Source organism: Centropristis striata, chromosome 12 (genome assembly GCF_030273125.1).
Source record: "Centropristis striata isolate RG_2023a ecotype Rhode Island chromosome 12, C.striata_1.0, whole genome shotgun sequence".
NCBI classification, from domain to species: Eukaryota; Metazoa; Chordata; class Actinopteri; order Perciformes; family Serranidae; genus Centropristis; species Centropristis striata.
In genome coordinates this window covers 10161252-10182646 of record NC_081528.1, presented here as the reverse complement: position 1 = coordinate 10182646, position 21395 = coordinate 10161252, and the positions used below count along the sequence as shown (strand labels likewise).

General features: G+C 36.1%; 1 protein-coding gene across 1 annotated transcript; it reads right to left on the bottom strand.

Annotated features, from left to right (window-relative positions):
- Nucleotides 1-891: 891 nt before the first annotated feature.
- On the bottom strand, nt 892-16666 carry slc49a3 (solute carrier family 49 member 3). Its single transcript, XM_059346875.1, has 10 exons — nt 16190-16666; nt 11111-11269; nt 10382-10601; nt 9292-9368; nt 7796-7933; nt 6414-6530; nt 5604-5756; nt 4587-4744; nt 3626-3729; nt 892-2834 (listed from the first exon to the last, which is right to left on the bottom strand). The coding sequence occupies exons 1-10, from the start codon at nt 16352-16354 to the stop codon at nt 2668-2670; spliced, it is 1458 nt and encodes a 485-aa protein (XP_059202858.1). The 5' UTR covers nt 16355-16666; the 3' UTR covers nt 892-2667.
- Between the last annotated feature and the right edge of the window lie 4729 nt (nt 16667-21395).

Here is a 21395-nt window from a genome sequence, read left to right as displayed (position 1 = left end):
AGAAACTTGTTGTGTAAAAAGTGATAGTTTTCAAAATCATTTTTGGCATTGTGGTAAGAAAAAAAGTTGTAGGGGAATTTGTGCTGGTGGCAAAGGTTAATTTATAAAACACAAGCAAAATTCAGGTCAATGCTTTTGTTTTCAGAGAGTGAAATGAAGCTGCAAATACAAATTTATCAACATTTTTCAATTAGTCTGTAATAATCCCTTTATAATTTACAAAAGTTTAGTTTATCAGCCGAATATTAACATTTTTAAAGCTTTACCCAGGATATGTTTTGGTATTTTTAAACATTGTTTTTGTTAAACATTTGGGAGCTGAAACAATCAATCCTTCAATCAATTAGCTATCGGGATGATTTTACACCAACATGTTACACTACATATTTTTAAAAACCAAATGGGAAGATCCAACCCAATTTTTTGTTAATGTATAAAAATGTGGAAATTACATGTCCGTTTATAATCTGTAAACTGTCAATGTCCATCAAAAGTGTGGTCGCAGTTCAATGTAAATAACTCATTTTAAAAATATATTTTAAAAGTGATAGTATATTATTCTATTTTCAAACATATATATATATATATATATACCGTGTATATATATATATATATATATATGTATGCTTGTGTATATTTATGTATACATATGTTCTGAATATTCAAAATGATCTTCCTTCATATTGAAACTTGTTTTAAACCAGTGCAACAATGTCGTCATTCAATTAAGGATCATTTTTAATGATTGATTGGCTTTAACAGAGCCATCAAATGTTACATGTCAAACCTGTGTTTTCCCTTCAGTCTTTATGAAAGACCTTAAAGTTTTTTCTGTCTAGTTACTTGACTTCATCTCTGTTGTAAAGAATCAGAGTCAGGGAAAAGAGTGGATCCTTGAGGTAACATTTTATTGACATTTTAAGGCATTCAAGCATTAGAGCATTAGAGGAACTGTCATTATTGCAGTCTTGGCTCTCAGAAACAAACATGCATTTACAAGTGTGTTCAGGTGATGAAATCTAAAACATTGGAGGTAAAGTCAAAGACATTCTTCAACTCCAGATTACATCATTCAAGTCCTCAAGTTTCCTACATCTTTAACACAATACCACACTACCTCTTTGGAAAATACATAAAACATTATTGGTCAGTACAGTACAATATTGAACCCTTGTGCCTTACTGTAAAAAAAAAAGTTGTTCTGTTGTCCTTAGAGGACAAAAATGTCTGTATGACATAAGGAAAAGTCCTATTATTTCTTTCACTGAGTTGAACGTTTCAACCAACTTCAGTCCTGCTCTGAACAACCAAATACCTATTGAATTGTAACCCTTTAAATACTCGTTTGTTTACATAAAGCCACTGTTGTTTTTGTATGAATAAAAATACAAAAGTTGAATTATTCTTTGCACAGTGAGGCACAAGGCTAAGTGTGGTGCACAAATGTGTCATTCCTATTCATAAGATGTAGAAATCATCTCAGAAATGGTTTCCGTTTATTGCACATAACCCACAACCGTGTCTGTCTTTAAGGCAGCAAAACTGTTTTACAAAGTCTGCAGTCCTTTAACTGGAAGCTATTTTACAATTTTTAGGTATTAACAAGTACAGAACATTATCAGTGGTACACAGTATCATTCTTTTTGGTTCATCTGCTCATTAATTCAGTTAAAAAACAAGCCGTCTAGTTTTAGTTCACGTTAGTTTGGTCTTAGAGCCATAGTTTACAGAGCACCCGTAGAAACCCAGACTGATATGAAAAACATTTTAAGTTAGTAAACAGAATCTCTTCTAGTGGTTTTAGTACAAGTTGAGATACTAATGTACCAATGATGATGTGAAAATGCATAGAGTTACTTCGAGCAGCTCCGTGTGGAGTCTGATGCCAGAAAATGTTTCAAAAGATCGTCAGTAAACATCAGGTTCTGTTGTCAGTCCCTGAGAGTCAAACAGAACCTGTTTTTATCTGCACAGCTGCAGAAAATAGACAAGAATGCAACTGTGTCAGTGACTGCTGGAAGAAATCAAAACACAGAAGCAGAAGTAGAATTGATGCACCGAGGGAATGTGGACCAACCTTCAGTAACTTACTAAATATTTCCTTTGACAGAAAATGTGTATTTGTTTAGAGCATGTTCTGTAAAGAGCCACATTTTTGGTCTGTCTTCATTTTTTTCCTAATTAAGACAGCGACGCCTGGTTTTGTGAATAATTCGCTTGACTCAAATCCTAGTGAGAACCCCCAAAATCATCTCATACACCTAACCATTCAGAGAACTTTCTCCCAGATAACTGGCATTTCTAGAACAAAGTGGATAAAAATCAATCATTTACACAGATTTCCTCACTACGAACTACTTTTGTTATATAAAAAGTATAAAATATTTCATTACAATCTGCTGAGCTTATTGATGCATATATATCTTTTTGTAACATCTTAAGGATTTCATTTACATGTTAGGAGCAACAATATTACTGTATAATCTGTTAGTTTGGCCTCAGTGTCATACAAAAGAATCATTGTGAATAGGAATGTATTAAATATACATACAAAAAAACAACTGAATCTGAGGTTTCACTATGTTTAGTACCAAAGAAAACAAACCGTAGGAGTGGTGATACCCATAATTCCTGTGTCTCTCTCTCATCATGAGCCTCTCAGCAGGTTCACGTCTCCACACTCTGATGGTGCTCAGAGGGTGTCAAGCTGTTTTTCTGTTTGGTCCCGTAGGTCGCCTGTTCCTCGGCCTCCAGCCGTCTGTATCGTGTGTGGAAGAAGATCACGAAGCAGCACGTGAAAAAACTGCACAGTCCCGCCATCACCAGCATCGGCACTGAGGGCAACAAAGGTTCAGATTACAACTCAACATCCCAAAAGCCCAAGTTTACAAGTTGTTAGAGTTTACAACATAATAAAGTTAATGTCTGGGAGGATGCTTGCTGGCCTGCAGGCTGATAAATAACCACATAAACAGAGGGAATTAGTGGGAATTTAATGTGATTAAGTGTTAAACCACTGGTGCATATGTTCAACTTCTGTCAAACTCACATAAATAAACAATGTGTTTTTAATGTGGCTATAATTGATTGATCAAAGCACAATCAAACACAATGAGCAACTAAATATGTATGTGTGTGTGTGTGTGTGCGTGTGCGTGTGCGTGTGTGTGTGTGCTTGTATGAGGTGTCAAATATCTGACAAGTGGGGGGGAAATCTAAATATTAATGTATAAATATAATTCATATGAGATGTGTCTTCAGATTAATCTGATGATTCATGCATTTTATAATGCAGTTGTTGGTAATGAACGAAAATATTGCTACTTCTCTAAATCTTCTTTCGGTTGCGTTTTTCACAAAAATGTACAATTTTATTCCCATTTTTTCCAGGTCTGGAGTTACATTTTGCAAATTTTGTGGCACCTAATTTATATGCAGGACCAAAAAACTATATTAAACACTGCACAGACTCCAACTTTGGTTGAAAGAAAGTGAAAACTAGTGGAGATATTCATTTTTGAAAATGAAAGATTCTTTGTTTAGGTAAAAAACAACTTTTTGTTGATTTGTTTACTGTTCACACATACAGTACAGTACACTCATGTCATACAATCATGTGACCTACCCTTCCAGCTCAGCACTGCAGCTCCGCAGGTGGACAGAGGAGAGTCTGCGAGCCGTTTGGTAAGAGCCTGAAGGATGACGATGTAGAGAACCGACTGAATCTGTCTGCAAAAGGTCACAGAGAAACAGTCGTGATTAATATGAATTCGAGTGAACTCATGAAATCTGTGTGGAAATTGGATTTAAAAACTACCATCTGTGACACAAACAGAATTTACTTCTTCACATACTGAGGGTTTCTTTTTTTCTACTGTGGTGCATAATCAACAGCTAATTTACATTTTCCATCATTTTTCCATTTTATTTTCTATTACATGAAACATTCTGAGCTGTGCCAGCTGAAAAAGGCCATAACTGAACTGAATACTGCTTTCTTTGAGCAGAAACAGAAATGTGGAAATAACATCTGGGTAGAAATGTGTTTAAACCTCTGAAGTCCAGGAGATTTTGGTTCAAATTTGTCAACTTACATCACATGCATGGCTCATTTTTCTCCACACAAACTTGGCTATCAGTCAGATTTTTCATTTTATTTTAATTAACAAAGTATGAAGCTGCTAGGAACCCAAAATACAAACAAAAGACACAGGTGTCTATGGAAAAGTAACATTTTTTACCATTTATACACAAAAAACAGCAGAAAAAATATTAAATAATAAAACTACAAACAGTCTATTTGCATGTAAATTAAAAATAGTAATAGTTTTCATTGTAGAAAGAAAATTCACAATTTAAAAATGGTCTAGAAACATAAATGACACACTGTGAAAGCTCCTATTGGATTGCACTTTTAACTGGCTTTCTCAGCTTGTCTACATATCATATATAAAGAAAGTTATTACTGTCAATAAAACATGTGTATTTTCAATAAATAGATGTACCCCAGAGGGTTAACCTCCACATTATTTATATTTTGACTACAATCCACCATTTTGTACAGTGTGTGTACGCTGTGCTCGTACCCTGATACAAAGATGAGTCCGGCTGATGTCGCCTCTCCGACAGGATACGAACACTCCACAGACAGCTCCATGGCCACCGGGTAAATGGAGAAACCAAAAAAGCCGAAAAGAGAGCAGACGACGGCCACGGCGACTTTCTGCTGCGGCATCAGAGACACCTGAGAGGAGAAGAGCAGCTCTGAGTGTCACAATGTCAACAGGGCAGGAAAAAGATTAATCATGAAACAAAAAGTTGCACCAACATTCCCTAAAAAGCTATATTAAGAAGTGATATCTCAGCTCAGAAAGCTGGATCTATAATAATGAACCATCCCTTTAAAGTAATGCCACATGTTTCCTCTGAATATTGAGTACTGTATATAGAGAGAATGACTGAAGCTTGATCATCTTTATGACGACGGGATATTTAAATATCCATGTAGATTTTTATCCTTTAAGTGCATTTACTTATAAAGTGCTTCCTCTACTGTAAATACATTTAGGGCTTCTTAATTATGAGCTTGACAGAAAAGGGAAAAACAAAGAAAGTTTTCTTTATGTTGTTGGTGTCCTCTCTGTAACCTCTTTGGGGATTTATTTATACTGGACTTAATTGAACTGCTGCATTAAAGGGAAATATAGGAACTGTCAAAACACACTGATGATCAAAAGCTTTCTTTAAAGAGTGTGCACATCAAACACAGACTGTATATTTGCTTTGTTTTTTGCACTCTTAAACTTTAGTCAAACTTTGCAAACGTGCCCCTACAACACCTTCAGAATAAATATACCACAGGATCGCAGCATCTTTCAGCTGAAATCTACCTCTCAGATTCTGTAATCTGAATGTTTATTTCTGTTCGTTTAGAGTTCTCAAAGGTAGGCTTTTAAAGGCAAGATGTTAAAGTAATGTGACAGTACAAAGTTATTTTAAACTTTGCACAAAAAACAGTAGTTACTATTAAAACAGAGCAAAGGAACTCAAAGGAACACAGCATTTTCTCCTGTGGTTCTTTATCTTTCTTAATATTTTCTCACCACAGAGAAGGCGATGCATGAAAGAGCAGAGAAGCTCATGTTGATCTTTGTGGCTTCGATGAACTTCTTGGTTTTGTCCACATAAACGCCGAGAGCAGCGGCGCCAACGATGCCGAACACGATGAAGAGAGCGCCACAGATACCAGCAAAGTCCTGCAGAAATGAGATGTTATAGGTTTATACTGCATCCAGTATGTAAAAGATAAAATGTATCCTTTTGTTGTTTCATTTCATTACTTAAGATCTTTGTAATATCAAAGACAATGTTATTTATATAGCAAATAACCATTTTTTTGTCGATCCATGTGTGTTTTTTTTTACTCATTTGACCCTCCGAACCCCACAACCTGCCAGCAACAAGCCACAACTACACCACTTATCATCGGATTCAACGCTCCTTGTGTGTGTGAGGAACACCTCTATCAGAAAAACCAAAACATTAAAACATTACTCTTTGTGCTCCTCAGTGGATGGGAGGCCATGAACAACCCGACAGAGACCAACAGTCACATGACAAAAGTTCAGTGAATATTTCAAAATGTGTATAGTTCAATATATGTATAGCTTATGAAGCCCCTTTTTACTTTCCTCAATATCGGTTTACATTTGTGGGCACTTGGAGAAGTTTTTTTTATAGATTCCATTCTTTCCAAGTATTGTGGAAATACATTTTAAAATACATTTGCAGTAAAAGAAACTGTGCCACAGTAAATGACATGTGACAGAAGCAAAACACAAAACGCCCTGAAAAAGCTTGGAGTTCAGAATGTGGATGCTAATTGGTCTAACTAGCACGTAATTGTCCCTTACATTGGTGTATCCTTGCACACACAGGATCTGTTCCAGCAGCGTGGAGAAGCAGGTGAAAGCAGCGATGCCCGAACCAAAGCACAGCAGCAGGATGAGGTAGGCTTTGTTCTTCAGTAACTACAGAGGAAACAGATAAAAGGAGTTGTAAGATAAACCTCAAAATAAGGTCACTGCAGCTACAGCATTCAACAAGGGAAACAAAATATCACAGAGAACACAAAGTGAGAAATAAAACTGAAAATAAGTGAATGAAGTGATAAAACTCAAATAGTAATTATGGTAAAAACTAAAATAAATAAAGTAGACTGTTAAAGGGTGGACTGTACATATTCAATAAAATTATTACATTCACTAATAAGACATTAAATACAAATGTAATGGTATCAATGCAGGAAAAGTAACCATCATTAACTGAAGGCAGCTTGAGTCGAGTTAAATGTTGTGGGAAAAGAATGTGCATGGTCAGCCGGTTTTACCTGGACTAAAAAATATTATGTGTGGTTGAGATTATGACGAGGAGTTTTTTTTATTTTTCACCTCAATGTAAATAAAGTTGGTTTGTAAAAAATGATGGATGTTTCCACATAGCTTGGGTAATATTTTAAACCCCCTTCAAAGAAAATCAAGTTTTTAACCTCAGTAACATCTCCACCTGATGTATTTATATGAAGACATATGAGTGAAATAAGCAGTTAACATCATGGCTCAGCAGGCTGAGCAGGCTCTCATTCATCATAAAACTAAGTGATGTAGCAGTCCTGTCAACTTGTGGGGTGTTGCTTTCATATCATTAACACTAGAGCAAGACAAGAGGTATTAAAGGAGAAGCCAGGTGAGCTACAGATCATAATTTTGCGAGTATGCACCACTATATTCATTCATAATATTCATAAATGACGGCAGAAACCATCATACTCGGATTGTGCCATCTGCTAGCATGGAGAGGGCTTGATTTATGACCTGCACTGCAGCCAGACACCAGGGGGCGATTGAGATGTTTTGGCTTCACGTTATACGACTCAAACATGTAAGGCTGAAACTCTCCAGTGTTTCCTCTGACACCAACCACCTTGATGCACAATGCTCTTTTATTTGCTAACCAAGTAGATGTACTTCCAGCCCATTTTCAGAGTTGTTTTGTTTTTTTTACTTTAGGGCAATCCATGGCATACAAAAGTAGTAGTACTTTTGCATACTTTGTGTGACTGGAGGGGACTTTAACCTTCACTTTGTTTGTTTAAAATCTGATTATTGGCTCACTTGTGATTCTTGTCTGTCCAACCTTTTTTCTGGAGATGTCTCTGTGTTGCCAGAACAATATTCATTTTGTTTACAGTGTGATCCTGCATTGGTGGTTAGACCTGTATGTGTTGTGTCCTCACCAGTTTGATCCCCTGTACAAACGGCTCGGAGCCCGAGGACTCTGCACTGGCCGATGGCGGCGTGGGGGGCGAGCTGCTCCGTATCCCCACTGTTGCTAGGAAACAGATGATGCATGCCGGGACAGCGTAGGCAATCAGCTAGAGGAGGGATGAAACACACATAATGTGATGATAAATGGATGTTAGCACCTGAAATCAAAGACAATTTATCATCATTAGCAGGTGAGATGCCACGGAGCAACAGAGTTCAGCTGTTGCAGTTTTATGTATTAGCAGCTGCAATCCCACAATGCCCTCTGGAAATCCTCTGATTCAAGGCCAACTGATGTCTTTTTTTCTTGTTTTTTTGGACAGTTTTGCTGTTATTTACAGTAGACTGTGAGAGGAAACATGAGGGAGAGACGGAGGTTTATATGCCCCAAAAGGCCCCAAATAAGATTCACTCCAAGGACATTACAGTTATCTGTATTATCCAAGTCCCATCAACCACTCAGCAAAAAATGCATTCATACTTTATTGCAATTTCACTATGACTGTAAAGTATAAGTATGTGAAATCAAGCAGAACCATCACAGTACTTGCACCCAGTTACTTTTAGCCGTACACCATTAGCAACACGTGCTGAGACTGGCGTGCAAGTCAGTCACACTACAGCACAAATGAAACAGAGAAACTGGGGAAAGAACCAGACAGAGGTTGCCTACAGCAGCAAAGGACTGAATGGTAACAGCCAAGATGGAACAAACTCTCCTTATAATGCACAAGTTTTTCTCTGTATTATTCTTAATATTTTGTATTTGCTGTTTTACAGCATTAGAGATGTTTTTTCAGTTGTATAGCCTGTTGTAGCCTGGTGCCTTTTGTGGACACTGTTTGTTCAGTGTGTACAGTGTAATACAGACATTTTTTGAAAAGTTCCTCCATTCCCAGCAAGAGGATTTTGACACTGGCGCTACTGTCTGTTCAAAATAAATAACAAGAAAATGATCCTTATATATTCGTTGTTGCTATTTTTACCACAGTAAAGAATCATGACTCAAAAGCTGGTCATCAGTTTCCTCGTTAAAGCTGCTTTGCCCACTTGAGGACAGAAAAACATGGTCCTCCAATATATTTTTAACTTGTATAGGTGTTTTTTTATGAATCTGGTGTCGTGTTTGTGTCCAACTAGTGGGTGCAAGTCCAATTTTCACTCTCCTTTTAGCTCTGGTCTCCACAAACTCCTGAGGAAAAGAGTCTTCACTCTTTAAATACTAAATGACCCACTTTCTTCATCAGCTAGCTGTCACACTCGTCTTTCTTTCATTTGGGTTGGACAAGTTGTTTACAGTGGGTTTATCAGCACTTGACTGCTGAAAACTGCAGCAAAATCCTGCCATGACTGAGATTGAACCATGCAGAATAGTGTTATGTCCTAGCTTCATAACACTAAACCTAAAACCTGACCAGACTACTACTCATTGGATTTTTATAGACTTTATCTCAGTTCAGCTCACCAGAGTTGGGATCTGTCCAGATTTTTCAGCCACCATGGGAGAGATGATGTTAGCGAGTAGGATACCCAGAGGATTGGCTGAGGAGGGAAAAGAGAAGTGTAATTGAGGGTTATTCTGGTTTCTGTCTTATGTTAAGAATCCACACAGCATCTCTACACTTTCTGTTCCCCGTTTCAGTCGAGCCAGTTCTTATCTACAAGTAATGGTGACGACATGGACTACAAGAAAAACTGTATCTTCAAGAAATATCTCATATAACTCTCATCTTTAAAGGATAAAAAGATACAATTAAAATAATTTGATATGCAATGGAAATGTATCTTTGGACACATCCTGCAGTTTGCTGTGTACATGTAAGAGTTTGCTGACATGCAAATGTGCTCCCCTGCACTTTGCAGCATGTGCTGAAACAGAATCACTTCCTACTTAAATTTGTAACACACCACAAAAACTGGGCCAACATCAGAGGCACCAGCACTGATGCATAAAAAGTATTAACGATGCAAGAATAAATAAATATTAATAATGATATAACAAGGTTTTTTCCCCAATTTACATGGAAATATGTTTAGAAAAGTAAATAATTGTGTTTTACAGTAGGCATTGCTGGAAAAGTAAAAAGCCAAACCAAAGTGCTCCTATTCTCCACAAAATAAGAATACATTATTTGAAGCACTTTCCTTTTCTTTTTGACAAAAGCTTTAAGTTTACATGTCACTGAGTTTATTCCTACTGAAGTTGAGAACGATTTTATAAAGGTTTATAAGTTGCTGTAAAATTTCCACCCACCAAATGTGTTTCTTTTAAATAAAAGAAACCTCTTAAATTTAGTAAAAGTATTATTCATTAACGGTGGAATACATTTTGATTGTTTTCTCATGTTGATACTCTAACACGTATCAACATAAAACGTTATATTGGCTCATAGTGGCTCTCTTTTTAAAATTAATTATGATCAACATCCAGAGGAACCCCTTTAAAAGGTTGTGTGGTCACAGCTGTATTGGAGCTGCATTTATATCCAGCTCTCAGTAGTAGTAGTAGTAGTAGTAGTAGTAATAATAATAATAATAATCAGTAAAGCACTCACACATAGAGGCAATCATATTAGCTGTGGCACGCTGGTGGTCAGGGAACCAGAGAGCTGCCAGCTTGGTGGGGGTGAAAATGATGAGGGGCTGAGCCAGGGCAGCAAGAGTCTGACCAAACATCACTAAAGGGAACTGAGCCTGAATACCCGCGCTAGGGGCCAGTGGCCCTAAGAAGCGCAGCACTGCTCCAAACATGTTCAGCCAGGCTCCCAGAATCAGCTGCAAAGGATCAAGAAGGCATACATTAATTACATTAATAACTGTACGGCACTTTGGTCAACTGAGGTTGTTTTTAAATGTGCTCTATAAATAAACTTTGACTTGACCATAAAGTCAAAATGTTGAAACAGATTCAAGAAGGAATCTATCCCTCCATTATTGGTACCAAGGGACAATACCTGTAGTGTTTACGCAATTTGTGGTAATGAGGCAGGGCTCACACTTAAAGTCCAGATACAGTAAAATCAGAGATTTGTATGAAAATATATTAAACATCTTACAAAATAATAGCTGAAACAACATGTCCCTCTATCCCAGTGAGGAAATAAAAATTATCGGGACGTTAAAAAATTGGGGGGATATCGGGGAGATTTAACCATAACCTTAATCTCTCATAGAGTTGGCAATGTAGAATTATGTGAAAGATCCCCTTCTGTTATGATGTTCATGAGAATATGACAGGAAGACAGATGGAAGGAGGATTTGTAAACAGTAAGTTAGCTTCATACAGTGATCCGTAGCCCGAGGGTGTCCAACATCCATGTGGTCCCAAAGCTCAGCGGTATGGCCACCACCATAAAGATCACTGACAACCAGTTGATTTCCTCCAGAGTGACCTTCAGAAACTGGGCAGACTGGTCCGCTACTGGTGCAAAGGTCAGCCATAACTGGTAGGACACATGAAGAGATTTATTTATTTGAAAAATGAGGTCTGTGTCCCAAACAGACAGGTGACAATTACAACCCCAATTTTAAAAAACCTGGGATGCTGTGTAAAAGGTAAAAAATAAGAACAGAATGCATTAAGTTCAGTGTATATATTTAGAAATATTATGCGTTTCCCAGTTTGAGCATTAGATCATTAGTTTAAAACATATTTTGTAATTGGTGCATAGTATTTTGCACCAAGACAACAGTAACATAAATGTAAATGTTTAAATGTGCTTCATGTGTGGAAATACAAAACAATAAAATGTCTCAAAATTGAGAAAAGTATGGTGAGTTATACAGCTAGTGGTTAGATCTGACTGTGCTTCAGATATAAATGATCAGTACAATCTTTGGAAAATATTTGTAATTCATGGTCTTTTGGTGTTTCAGTGAAATCAAACCAGACATGATAGAAGCCTGAGTACCCTTTTGGAAATCTGCAGTGTGAAGGTTTGAGTTGACCCCAGTCAGCATTTTAAAATGTCAACTCACTACAAAAAAAAGATAAAACTGGAGGTCTATTTTGTAAGACACCAATACTAAAATGTCTTTTTTTGCTTTCAGTTTAGAGCTAGGAGTTGGTTTTAGGCACTGTTATTTGATAAAATGTATTGATTACAGCTGCAAATCAATTTATTGAGCATTTAACAACTATTTATCAGCTGTATTTTAGTGATCAGAAGTAACTTGTCGCCATGTCGCCATAGAGGACAGACTTACTCATGTGAGAAAAAAAATAATTTCTAGGATTTTTAAAAGAAATTGTGCTCTCATGTGACACCAGTTTATATACATATCACTCTGCCAATGAAGGCACAACATAATGTTTTCATGCTGCTCGACAAACTGGGTGAATGTGACAGTTGAAGGCGTGAAAAGTGACTGTTTGCTCGCTGTTGTAACCATATCTCTAAAATGTCATGAACAAGGACTCTGGTTTCTCTGATTACAGAGGGAAGGAGGAGATGGAAAAACCAGTTAGGCAGCTTCATTTCTGCAGGAGAAACATGACTTCTTCGCAACATAGGCATAACTTATTTTTAACATGTGTGCATATGCACGACATATCTCTTTGGCAACAGTGCAGAGGGATAAAAGGATGTTTTATTATTATTATTAGCATTGCATTCTTGTTTCCAAAATATTTTTATCCAAAATCTAATTGAGAGCAAGCTCCTAAAAGTCTTTATATGTTGACTTTTTTGACTGTTTAACAGTGAAATGTTTGTCACATTCAAACTATAATAAAACAAAATAAGTCTGTTCTCTCACACTATAAACCCTGTAAGAATCTTGATAATAATGATTATACAGTTGCCACGTTGCTGCAGTTAATGCGTGCAAGTAACTGCCATAATCAGATTTTTTTCCCCAGGCAATCTGATTTGTTTTGTGCTTGTTAATGCAGCGAACCTACATCAAGGTTACACAGTGCAATCATAAATCTTATTACACTGAAATGTGACCAGTGCTTATAGATTAACCAGGTATTTAAAGAGTGCAAGACATTCTCACACATTAGTGTGGAGAACTGCAGGTAAAACAGCAACAAAAGGTGTATTTAGGGGATTGATTCCTAGACTGACTGAATAAATCTGACCACTGACACGGCGACCACAGAACCAGCACCAGTACAACTCTTCTGTGTGGCGGACAATAAAGAAATACAAACTCACGCAGCCGAGTTAACATAAGCTGGTCAGCTGATTTCGGTACACAAAGCCAATCCTGTCCCCTAAAAGCTGAAATGCTTGCACTTGGAAGACTGTTCGTTTGACCGTCTATTGATGCTTCACACAAATCTGGTCTGCTTTTTAACAAAACTTGGATCATGTTGGTTTGAAACTTCAGATATGGTTTCATTACGATACCACTCTGTGTCTCTAGTTTCCTATTGTACTTTCATATTGTACTGAAACTACAATGCTTCATTCAGATGCAGACTTCTGCAAAAATAATCAAAACAGTTTATAATCACAGAACAGGAAACACTTTTTTACCATTAAAAAAGTTACCATATCGACATCAGACTTAGAGCCATTGGTTGGCTGAATTGAACAGCTGATATTGACCTGTATATGTTGTCTAAAATGGGCCAATATGAAAACTCTTTACAGGACATAATGCAGAAATTGATGCTTATGAATGATTTGGGAATGCTATTAGCTATTTATTTCAGTTGTACTTATTCTGAATTCGTAAAAAGTTTGTTGTTGTATTTCTGTACATCTGATGTTTAATTTTCAGTTGTGAAAACCAATAAATAAAGTGGGGAAACTTTGCTTAAATAATACAGTCTATATCAGGGGTCAGCAACTTTTATGTGCAAAAGAGCCACTGTTGGCCAAAAAAAGGAAGAAAAATGTGGGAATGGAGCCGCAAACCTTCTTTCAAACCTTACAATGACGATAAAACAGCCCACTAAGTCTAAACTACCCTACCAGCTTTACTAATAGGTCATAATTAGCATTTATCAATATGATTTTGGCGTGTCGTAGACTTTTGTAAGCTATGATGCACATATAAATTGACCAAAAAGTAAAAAAATATATTTTTATGCCGTATAAAAGCTGCACATTTTTACAATTGAAGAACACGAATTGCTTTGGGTCTCCACCAATGTTAAATAAAAATTAAAACGTAAACAAGTAACCCTTTTCTTTCATATAAATGTTTTGGTCACAGTCACAGGGAGCCACTGCAGATGGTCTGAAGAGCCACATGTGGCTCTGGAGTCTCAGGTTGCCTACCCCTGGTCTATATGTTCTAATCTATTATTAAAATAAATAAATAATATATATATATATATTAAAGCTTTTGGTTTTTGATCGTTTTTTAATCCTGAAGTCTTCCCACATTTTAATATTTAAGTCTTCCCACATGACCAATACACTTTCTGTGGTTGAAAACAATGTTAGTCTGGTTATAGTTCTCAAAATTCATCCCAAATCAATTTGCAAGCCAACCATCAAAAGCCCACCCCCGATTTTAAATCCCACCCTGAACCCTCAGTAGTGCTTCTAATGTCAGGCTGATAGATGTCTAACTGGCTCGTCGGCTGTTATTTGCCACATCATGAATGACTCTCCGCCAGCTGAGCATCTTTTGTGAGTGGGAACACCAGCTCTGTGGAAACAATAGCTCCCATAGAGGGGACGTGTCTCGTGGGAGATGAAAATAGGTGAGGGAGGGCTCACTTTGCATGATTGAGAGGGGCACACTTGCCTCCAGGCACACTCTGCTTTACAATGACAAACATCCCCGGGGAATTATATCAAGTTCCACCCAAACATAAAGGAGGCCACATCATCTATCCACACCGTTCACAGCAACATCTGCTGTTTAACTCTAGAGAAAGAATTTCAGGGAAGGACAACAAGCTGCCAGTGAAATGTAATAGTTTAAGGTGCAGCTACTCTGCATTTTAAAATATGGTGACACAGATTTGTGTATAGAAGTGCAGATATTGTAATTCTAAAATGTAAACATCCCATGGCTTTGAATTTGTATTTTGTTATTTTCATAAACCAGGATGCTGAGTTGGGGCTTATTAGCAGTTATGATTGAATTACTCCACAATTACTCAAGTCATGTATTATAAAGTATAATTGCTTGTACTTTACTTCCCATTTTTATGCCACTTTATTCATTCTCTTCTACTACACTTATTTGACAATTTAAGTCACTCTATAATTTGCAGACTCAGATTAATGATTAAAAAAGTATCCATAAACTCCACCTTTGCCAGGTGATTGTGGTCATTATGAATAATCTGCAGATTAGTTTCAATTATTCTTGCTTGGTCAAACATGTCAGAAAATAATGAAAAATGTCCATCCCAGATTTTCAACCTCTTTAAAATGTCTTGTTTTGTCAAGATTTTTGTCAAGATTTTCAGTTTGTTATGTCATAAAAACAGAGAAAAGCAGCAAATCTCTATTTTTGAGAGGCTGTAAACAGCAATAGCTGAATGTTATTTTTTTCTGTTGATCAATTATTATCATGTTTAACCATTAGTAGGAATCTTTAAACTGTATTTTTACACTATGGGATTGGTGTGTTTACTTAAATAAAGATATTTTAGATTTTTTTATCCACCTTTATTTTGGCAAAAAAGTCTTCCGTACTTTAAGAATTAAACGTAGGTAAATGATTTCTACTGATCAGAGGTATTTTCTACCATTAACCCTATAAAGCCTGAGCCATGAAATAATTGCCAGAAAATTCAATTTTTGTAAAAACTGAGTGCTTATTAACCTGCTGACGAATTTTAAGAAATAAATGAATTGCATATATGAATTCTAATTTGTATCATATTTGATACATCAGGTCTTTTTGTGCAATTTGTTGCTCACAGTTTGTTTTTCCCGAACTAACAAAAACATATAAACCCTAACATATTTAGCCTATTAAGACTTTGACTTTTCCTTTTTCCTCAAACATGCAAAATACATATTTTTTCCATATAACACAACATCCTACATCTGCTGATATGAAGTTTTTTAATGCAGCAATGATCCATTCGTGGAACCTGCATATCATTTTTGCTACATCTGGTATTTTTGTGCAATTTGTTGCTCAGTTTGTTTATCTTCAACACATGTATACATCAGGTTTTTGATGATGTAGAGGTCTCAAAAATAACTGTATCTAATATGATACACTTGGCTTTATAGGGTTAAACAGCATGTTTTTAACATGTTTTAAATAGAGGATTAGTTTGTTTGTTTATTTGATGATGGAAGCTGTCAGTGCAAACAAACATTTACGTTACTAAATATTGACCCAAGATACAACTTTGGTATCTGCTTGGCCTTTAACTTATCGTCGGTTGTTATTAAGGGTCAGGTAACCGAGCCAATGCAGTTGTCACTCACCGTTGCGTTGGAGCAGTTTAATAGACACAGCACCAGCAGAACAAACCACCTCCTCTTGTAGACTTTGAAAAACAAAAGTTTCTTCAGTTCAGCGTTTGGTGACCCGAAAACACGAGAGCAAACCGTCTGAACCTCTGGGGAGGCGTCGCCCCCGACATCCTCCATTAGTATTCAATTAAATTACGGTGTTGACAAGTTTACCGGTTAAGCTAGGTATCTAGCTAGCAGCGTTAGCTAACACTGTAAAAACAACCGAGGCATAGTAAAGTTTATGTAGACGGTCCCTGGGTCATCTCAAATATGGTATAAACACGTTAAAATACAAGCTGTAAAACCATTGCGTTGTCTTCTGATGGAGCATAAAGTCAAAGAAGTTTGACAACCAGGAAAACCGTCAAACACCGACTCATGATTCAGGAGAGCCGCCGGGAGTTCCAGTACTGTACCAAAGATCTTCTACATTCAAGATGCGTCACTCTGATGTTTGGTTGGACCGGATGGGAAGTATAGGTCTTTCATAAGCTGTCTGTAATAATGAACAATGATCATAGACTGTATAAGACAATGATACGTCACTCTGTTAAAATAACCGCCTAACTCATTTTTTCAAGTCTTGCAGGAAACACAAAAAACTTCACCAAAAGTGTAACATATGACATTAATTGATCATTTCACTCAAAAAGGATGTAACAAAGGATGGCTATTGGCATAGTAATAACACTGTGTGTAAATTATGTAACTTAAGATAAATAAATGACTTAGGCAATTTTTTGAACATGCCTTTGTGACTTAAGCAAGATATGGTGACACTTTATTTTCAAGCCTGTCAGAAACATGACATGACAAGTATCATGAGCATTAATGTTACTTCAAAGTGTCATTAATGTTCATCATGACACATCCCATATCATGTTTATGACGCGCTCATGTCCCTCTTATGTAGACACCTTCAAAATAAGAAGTCACATTTTATTTTGACTTAGGCATAATAAATCTGCTTAAGTCTTACACTTGACATAGGCCATTATCTTAAAGGGGTAAAATCACATGATCTGATCAACTGAGGATGGAGGAGATTTATGAGATGATTTAGACAAAAAAAAAATTGACAAAAAATGACATAGGCGATTATTTTAACAGTGTGACGAATAATGATATGTCAATAGCCTAATAATTATAATCATAATAAAAATTATAATAATAAGTCGAGTTATGAATATTATTTTGGGTCATTGTATAACTTTTTATTTAGTTGCAACATATACAAACAAATAAGTCGTATCAGTTCATTTAACAGAGACATATAATAATTATTACATTTGTTTAATTTATTACAATAATTTACATCAGAAAGGTATATAAAATAATTAATATAATGTATTTTTTGTGACAGACTAAATTTTAGCTGTTCTTATTTGTTACAAACTTCAATGCCTCAAAAACAACATTCAGTTTAAATTGAAACCACCACTCCAAAAAAAGTTCAACGTGGTGCAAATTGTAAATAAAACAAGATGCATCAAATTCAGAATTCAGAGTACATGAATACACAGTCAAAAAATTAGACATGAAATATACTTGGTCTTGGTAGAGTTTTATTAATTAAATGTCAATGCAGTTTACCTAATACGTTAACAGTAATACTTACATTGTTATCATCACATTCAAGATAAGTAATATTTGTTTTCCTTCAATAATAATTGCATGTGTTGGTTTACACATTGGGCCATAATTCTAAAAAATCTTTCCAAAATGTTATATGTTCTACCATAAAACAAATTCCAAATCGAGTGTTTTCAGGTGACTCAGGGATCATAAGGAGTGGTGAGTAACATCTTAAATATATTGGAAATAGCAAACTTCTAGTTAAACCTTATCATTGCAAAATGTTTGTTTTTGCACGTTATTTGGTAAAGGGACACTTGTTTACATCCAGTTTAACTGTGCAAACATTCTTGCTGCATTATAGAATATTTGTTTTTTAATGTTGTCCTACTTGTGATTTTTCTTTTTGCCAAAAGGAACAGAGTGAGACATCTTCATCTTTCAACTTCTCTGCTTGCACTGAGCAGAACATGACAACATACTCCTCCCTCTCCTTAACCCTTTGTGAGTCTCTTCTGTGTTTAGTTTTGCTTTTCAACAAAGTTCATATTTGGGAGAAATTTAATCATGACCACTTTATATTTAGTGATTAGACTGTTGAGTTTTTTTTTTCAGTTGAACTCATCTGCTATCATTTATTCTGTCTCTCTCTACATACATCTCCTTCCACCTCTTGGCCTGGTTTTACACTGCCAGGCATTGAGACCTTTTTATAGACAGGTGTGTGCCTCCCTTTACCACAGGTGGACTCCAATCAAGGTGTAACATCTCAAAGATGATCAAGAGGAATCGAAAGCACCTGAGTTAAAATTCAGGTTCTGAACAAAGGAATTTAATTCTTCTATCAATGTGACATTTTGGTTTCAGTTTTCTTTTTCACAAATGACAAAAAATAAAAGAATTTAGCATAAGGCTAGAACAAAATATAATAAAATGTGGGGGTAAAAGTTTAGGGAGCTGAATACTTTTTGAATGCACTGTAAATGGGTAGAAAGTTTTTGCAAGGACATGCTTACTTTTTACATTGACAACCTGAGTTTGGAAAAGTTTATAATCTCAGATTTGATACTCTACGTACAAATCTATATATGCCAACCTTCCATAATTATAACCTGATTTTGGCATTTAATTTGGATTTCACCTTACTGTTATCACATTGTTTTAAAAGTTGTATTTATAGGGAATCCCTTGATAGTTCTCACTCTGAACTTGGTTTATATCCTCCTTTAACTTCTATCAGATCTTTAGAAGTCATTCCAACCGGCTTATCTGATATTTTGAACTCAACTCTGGAGGGAAATATCTTAAGTACATTGAAGCATTTTAATATTTGATTTCATGAAGTGGGTTTGAGTAAATATTTATATTTAAGGACATAGTTTAAAGTCACTGCACTTTAAAAAATCTAACTTAACTAAAATTTCCAGGACTGTAGCCTCTTCATACAAATGTTGCAATCTCTTGGAAGTGAGTCTGGCTTGATTAAATTAATCTAACCACAACCGCGGAAGGTTTAAATTGAGTTACTGTACATCCTGCACCAATAATAAAAAGATGTTGTATTATGGTGGAGAGCTACATCTGCAGCTGAAGAGGGACACTTTAATTTCAGCTCTTTAACAAAAAACATGACTGCAGCATGACGATGAATCATCAACAGGAACTTCACGGATTTGGAACCTCAGAGGGTCAGCAGATGTTGGGCTGTGGTTGGGCTAAAAACAGAGATTTTGGCAACTTTTTCAACATCATTATTTCCGATTAGTAGCGTGCAGCCATACTTCCTGACAATAGTTCAACCACATGTGTCCCACCCAAACGCTTATCCAACTATAGCCACACCAAATCTTTACCTCAACCCAACTATCCCCCATCTCAACCTCACCAGACATTTTCAACTTTATATTTCAAGGCTTGTACTTAGGCATAATCAGTTTTCCTTTTGTTCCAGTTATAGATTTTTGGTCATAAATCTGGTGGGATTAACCACAGAAATGAACGGCTTCGTCCTCACAGTTTCCTCCATTTGTGAATTAAGAAAGCTTTTAAATGTAGGGTAGGGGAAGTTTGAAGTTTTAGTATTCAGATGTATGATTTTAAATCAACCTTTGAAGGACTTCATCAGACAAAGTGTTATTTTCTATCTGATACTTATGTATTTGTACTGCAACTGTGGTAGAACAGTTTCCCTTGGTATGAATAAAGTTAAATCTTATTTTATCTTTAATTTTCATGTTTTGATTTGCAACCATTTCATAAATGCAATAAGTGACAAAAGCAATTAAAAAGATACGGAATCCAATCAGAATTATTTTCTGTCAGTTAATTCAATGGCCACAAATAAACCTATTTCTGCTGCCTCTCCCTGCACAACATTGTATGTGTTATCCTTGTCATATCTTTATATTTTATATCATACAAAAACTAAAAAAAAAAATACATAAAATACAAAGCATAGGACTGAAAAATAGTGAAAAAAAACCCCACTGTAACATTGCTGTAAGGATGCATCAGTTGCACTTCATGAGTTTAAAGAATATTATCTACAGTTGGTGGACAATATAACAGCAATGACAGTTTAATGCATTCCATCCATTATAGCCAATATACTTTCCCCATCACCTGACAGCTCCACCCATCCAATCACCTGTTCCCACTCCCCTGATCTGCTCGGCAGTTACATGAACTTCCCCTCTCACCTGCATCTCATTCCCTTGTCAGCCTCTCAGTTCATAAACCGGCCCAGTTCCACTTCTTCCCCGACAGATCAGTAAAGTTCTCACGAGTGTTAAACTTTTCTGGAACCTGACGTGAAACCTGACTCTGCCCATTTTCCTGGAGGTCCTGCCTGCCTGTAAGCTTTAATACAGCTCCACATCTAACTAAACTGGAAGGATTCTTTGTCGCTTTGTGTGTATTTGTCCTTCGATATTGTTGACAACCGTTCATCCAATGGACTTCACACTCTGCAGGTGTATTGCTGAGGACCCAGGGAAGGGAGTGTGAAGTTGGTTGGATGAAAGGACAGGACATGAACTGTGGACAGGCGGCATCAAGCAAATTTTTTTTTTTCAACCAAATGAAACATGCCCACATGCTTATTATGAAAGCATTGACAGCTGTTTTGCATCCATAGTTGCACAACTTGTACCCTTTGTTTTGTGCGTAACTGTTTTTTCCACCATTTGTTCTTCATATAAACTTTATCTTCAATTTTCATCGTATTTAAGATAAGAGAGACAAGGTATGTCTTTATTTATCCTGCAGTGGGGAAATTTATTTGTCACAACAGCTCAAGATACAGACACATAGATATAGAAGACAGAACAAGAATATATAAAAAATAAGACATTTACATACATTGTATACATACATTTCTTCTATTTGGCATTGATTATTGATGTATATATTGTTTGTTTTCCTGAAAGTACTTTACTTTGCATTTCACTGTTCGGTTCCTATGTCATTATTTAACTAGGTATACATAGCCTCTTTGACAAACTGGAATAAAGTTCTGATTTTTTTAAATTTACAACTGTCCCACTTAAAGGTCCTAGGACAATGAAACAGCTACTAAAGCTGTTTTGGGGACTTTTAATCA

Coding starts and splice junctions, on each gene's coding strand:
- slc49a3 (XM_059346875.1), bottom strand. CDS start 16,354: ATGGAGGATGTCGGGGGCGACGCCTCCCCAGAGGTTCAGACGGTTTGC. Junction 10,602..11,110: donor CCCTCGGGCTACGGATCACT/GTATGAAGCTAA, acceptor GATCCTTTGCAG/CTGATTCTGGGAGCCTGGCT. Junction 4,745..5,603: donor CATGCATCGCCTTCTCTGTG/GTGAGAAAATAT, acceptor TTCTCCTCTCAG/GTGTCTCTGATGCCGCAGCA.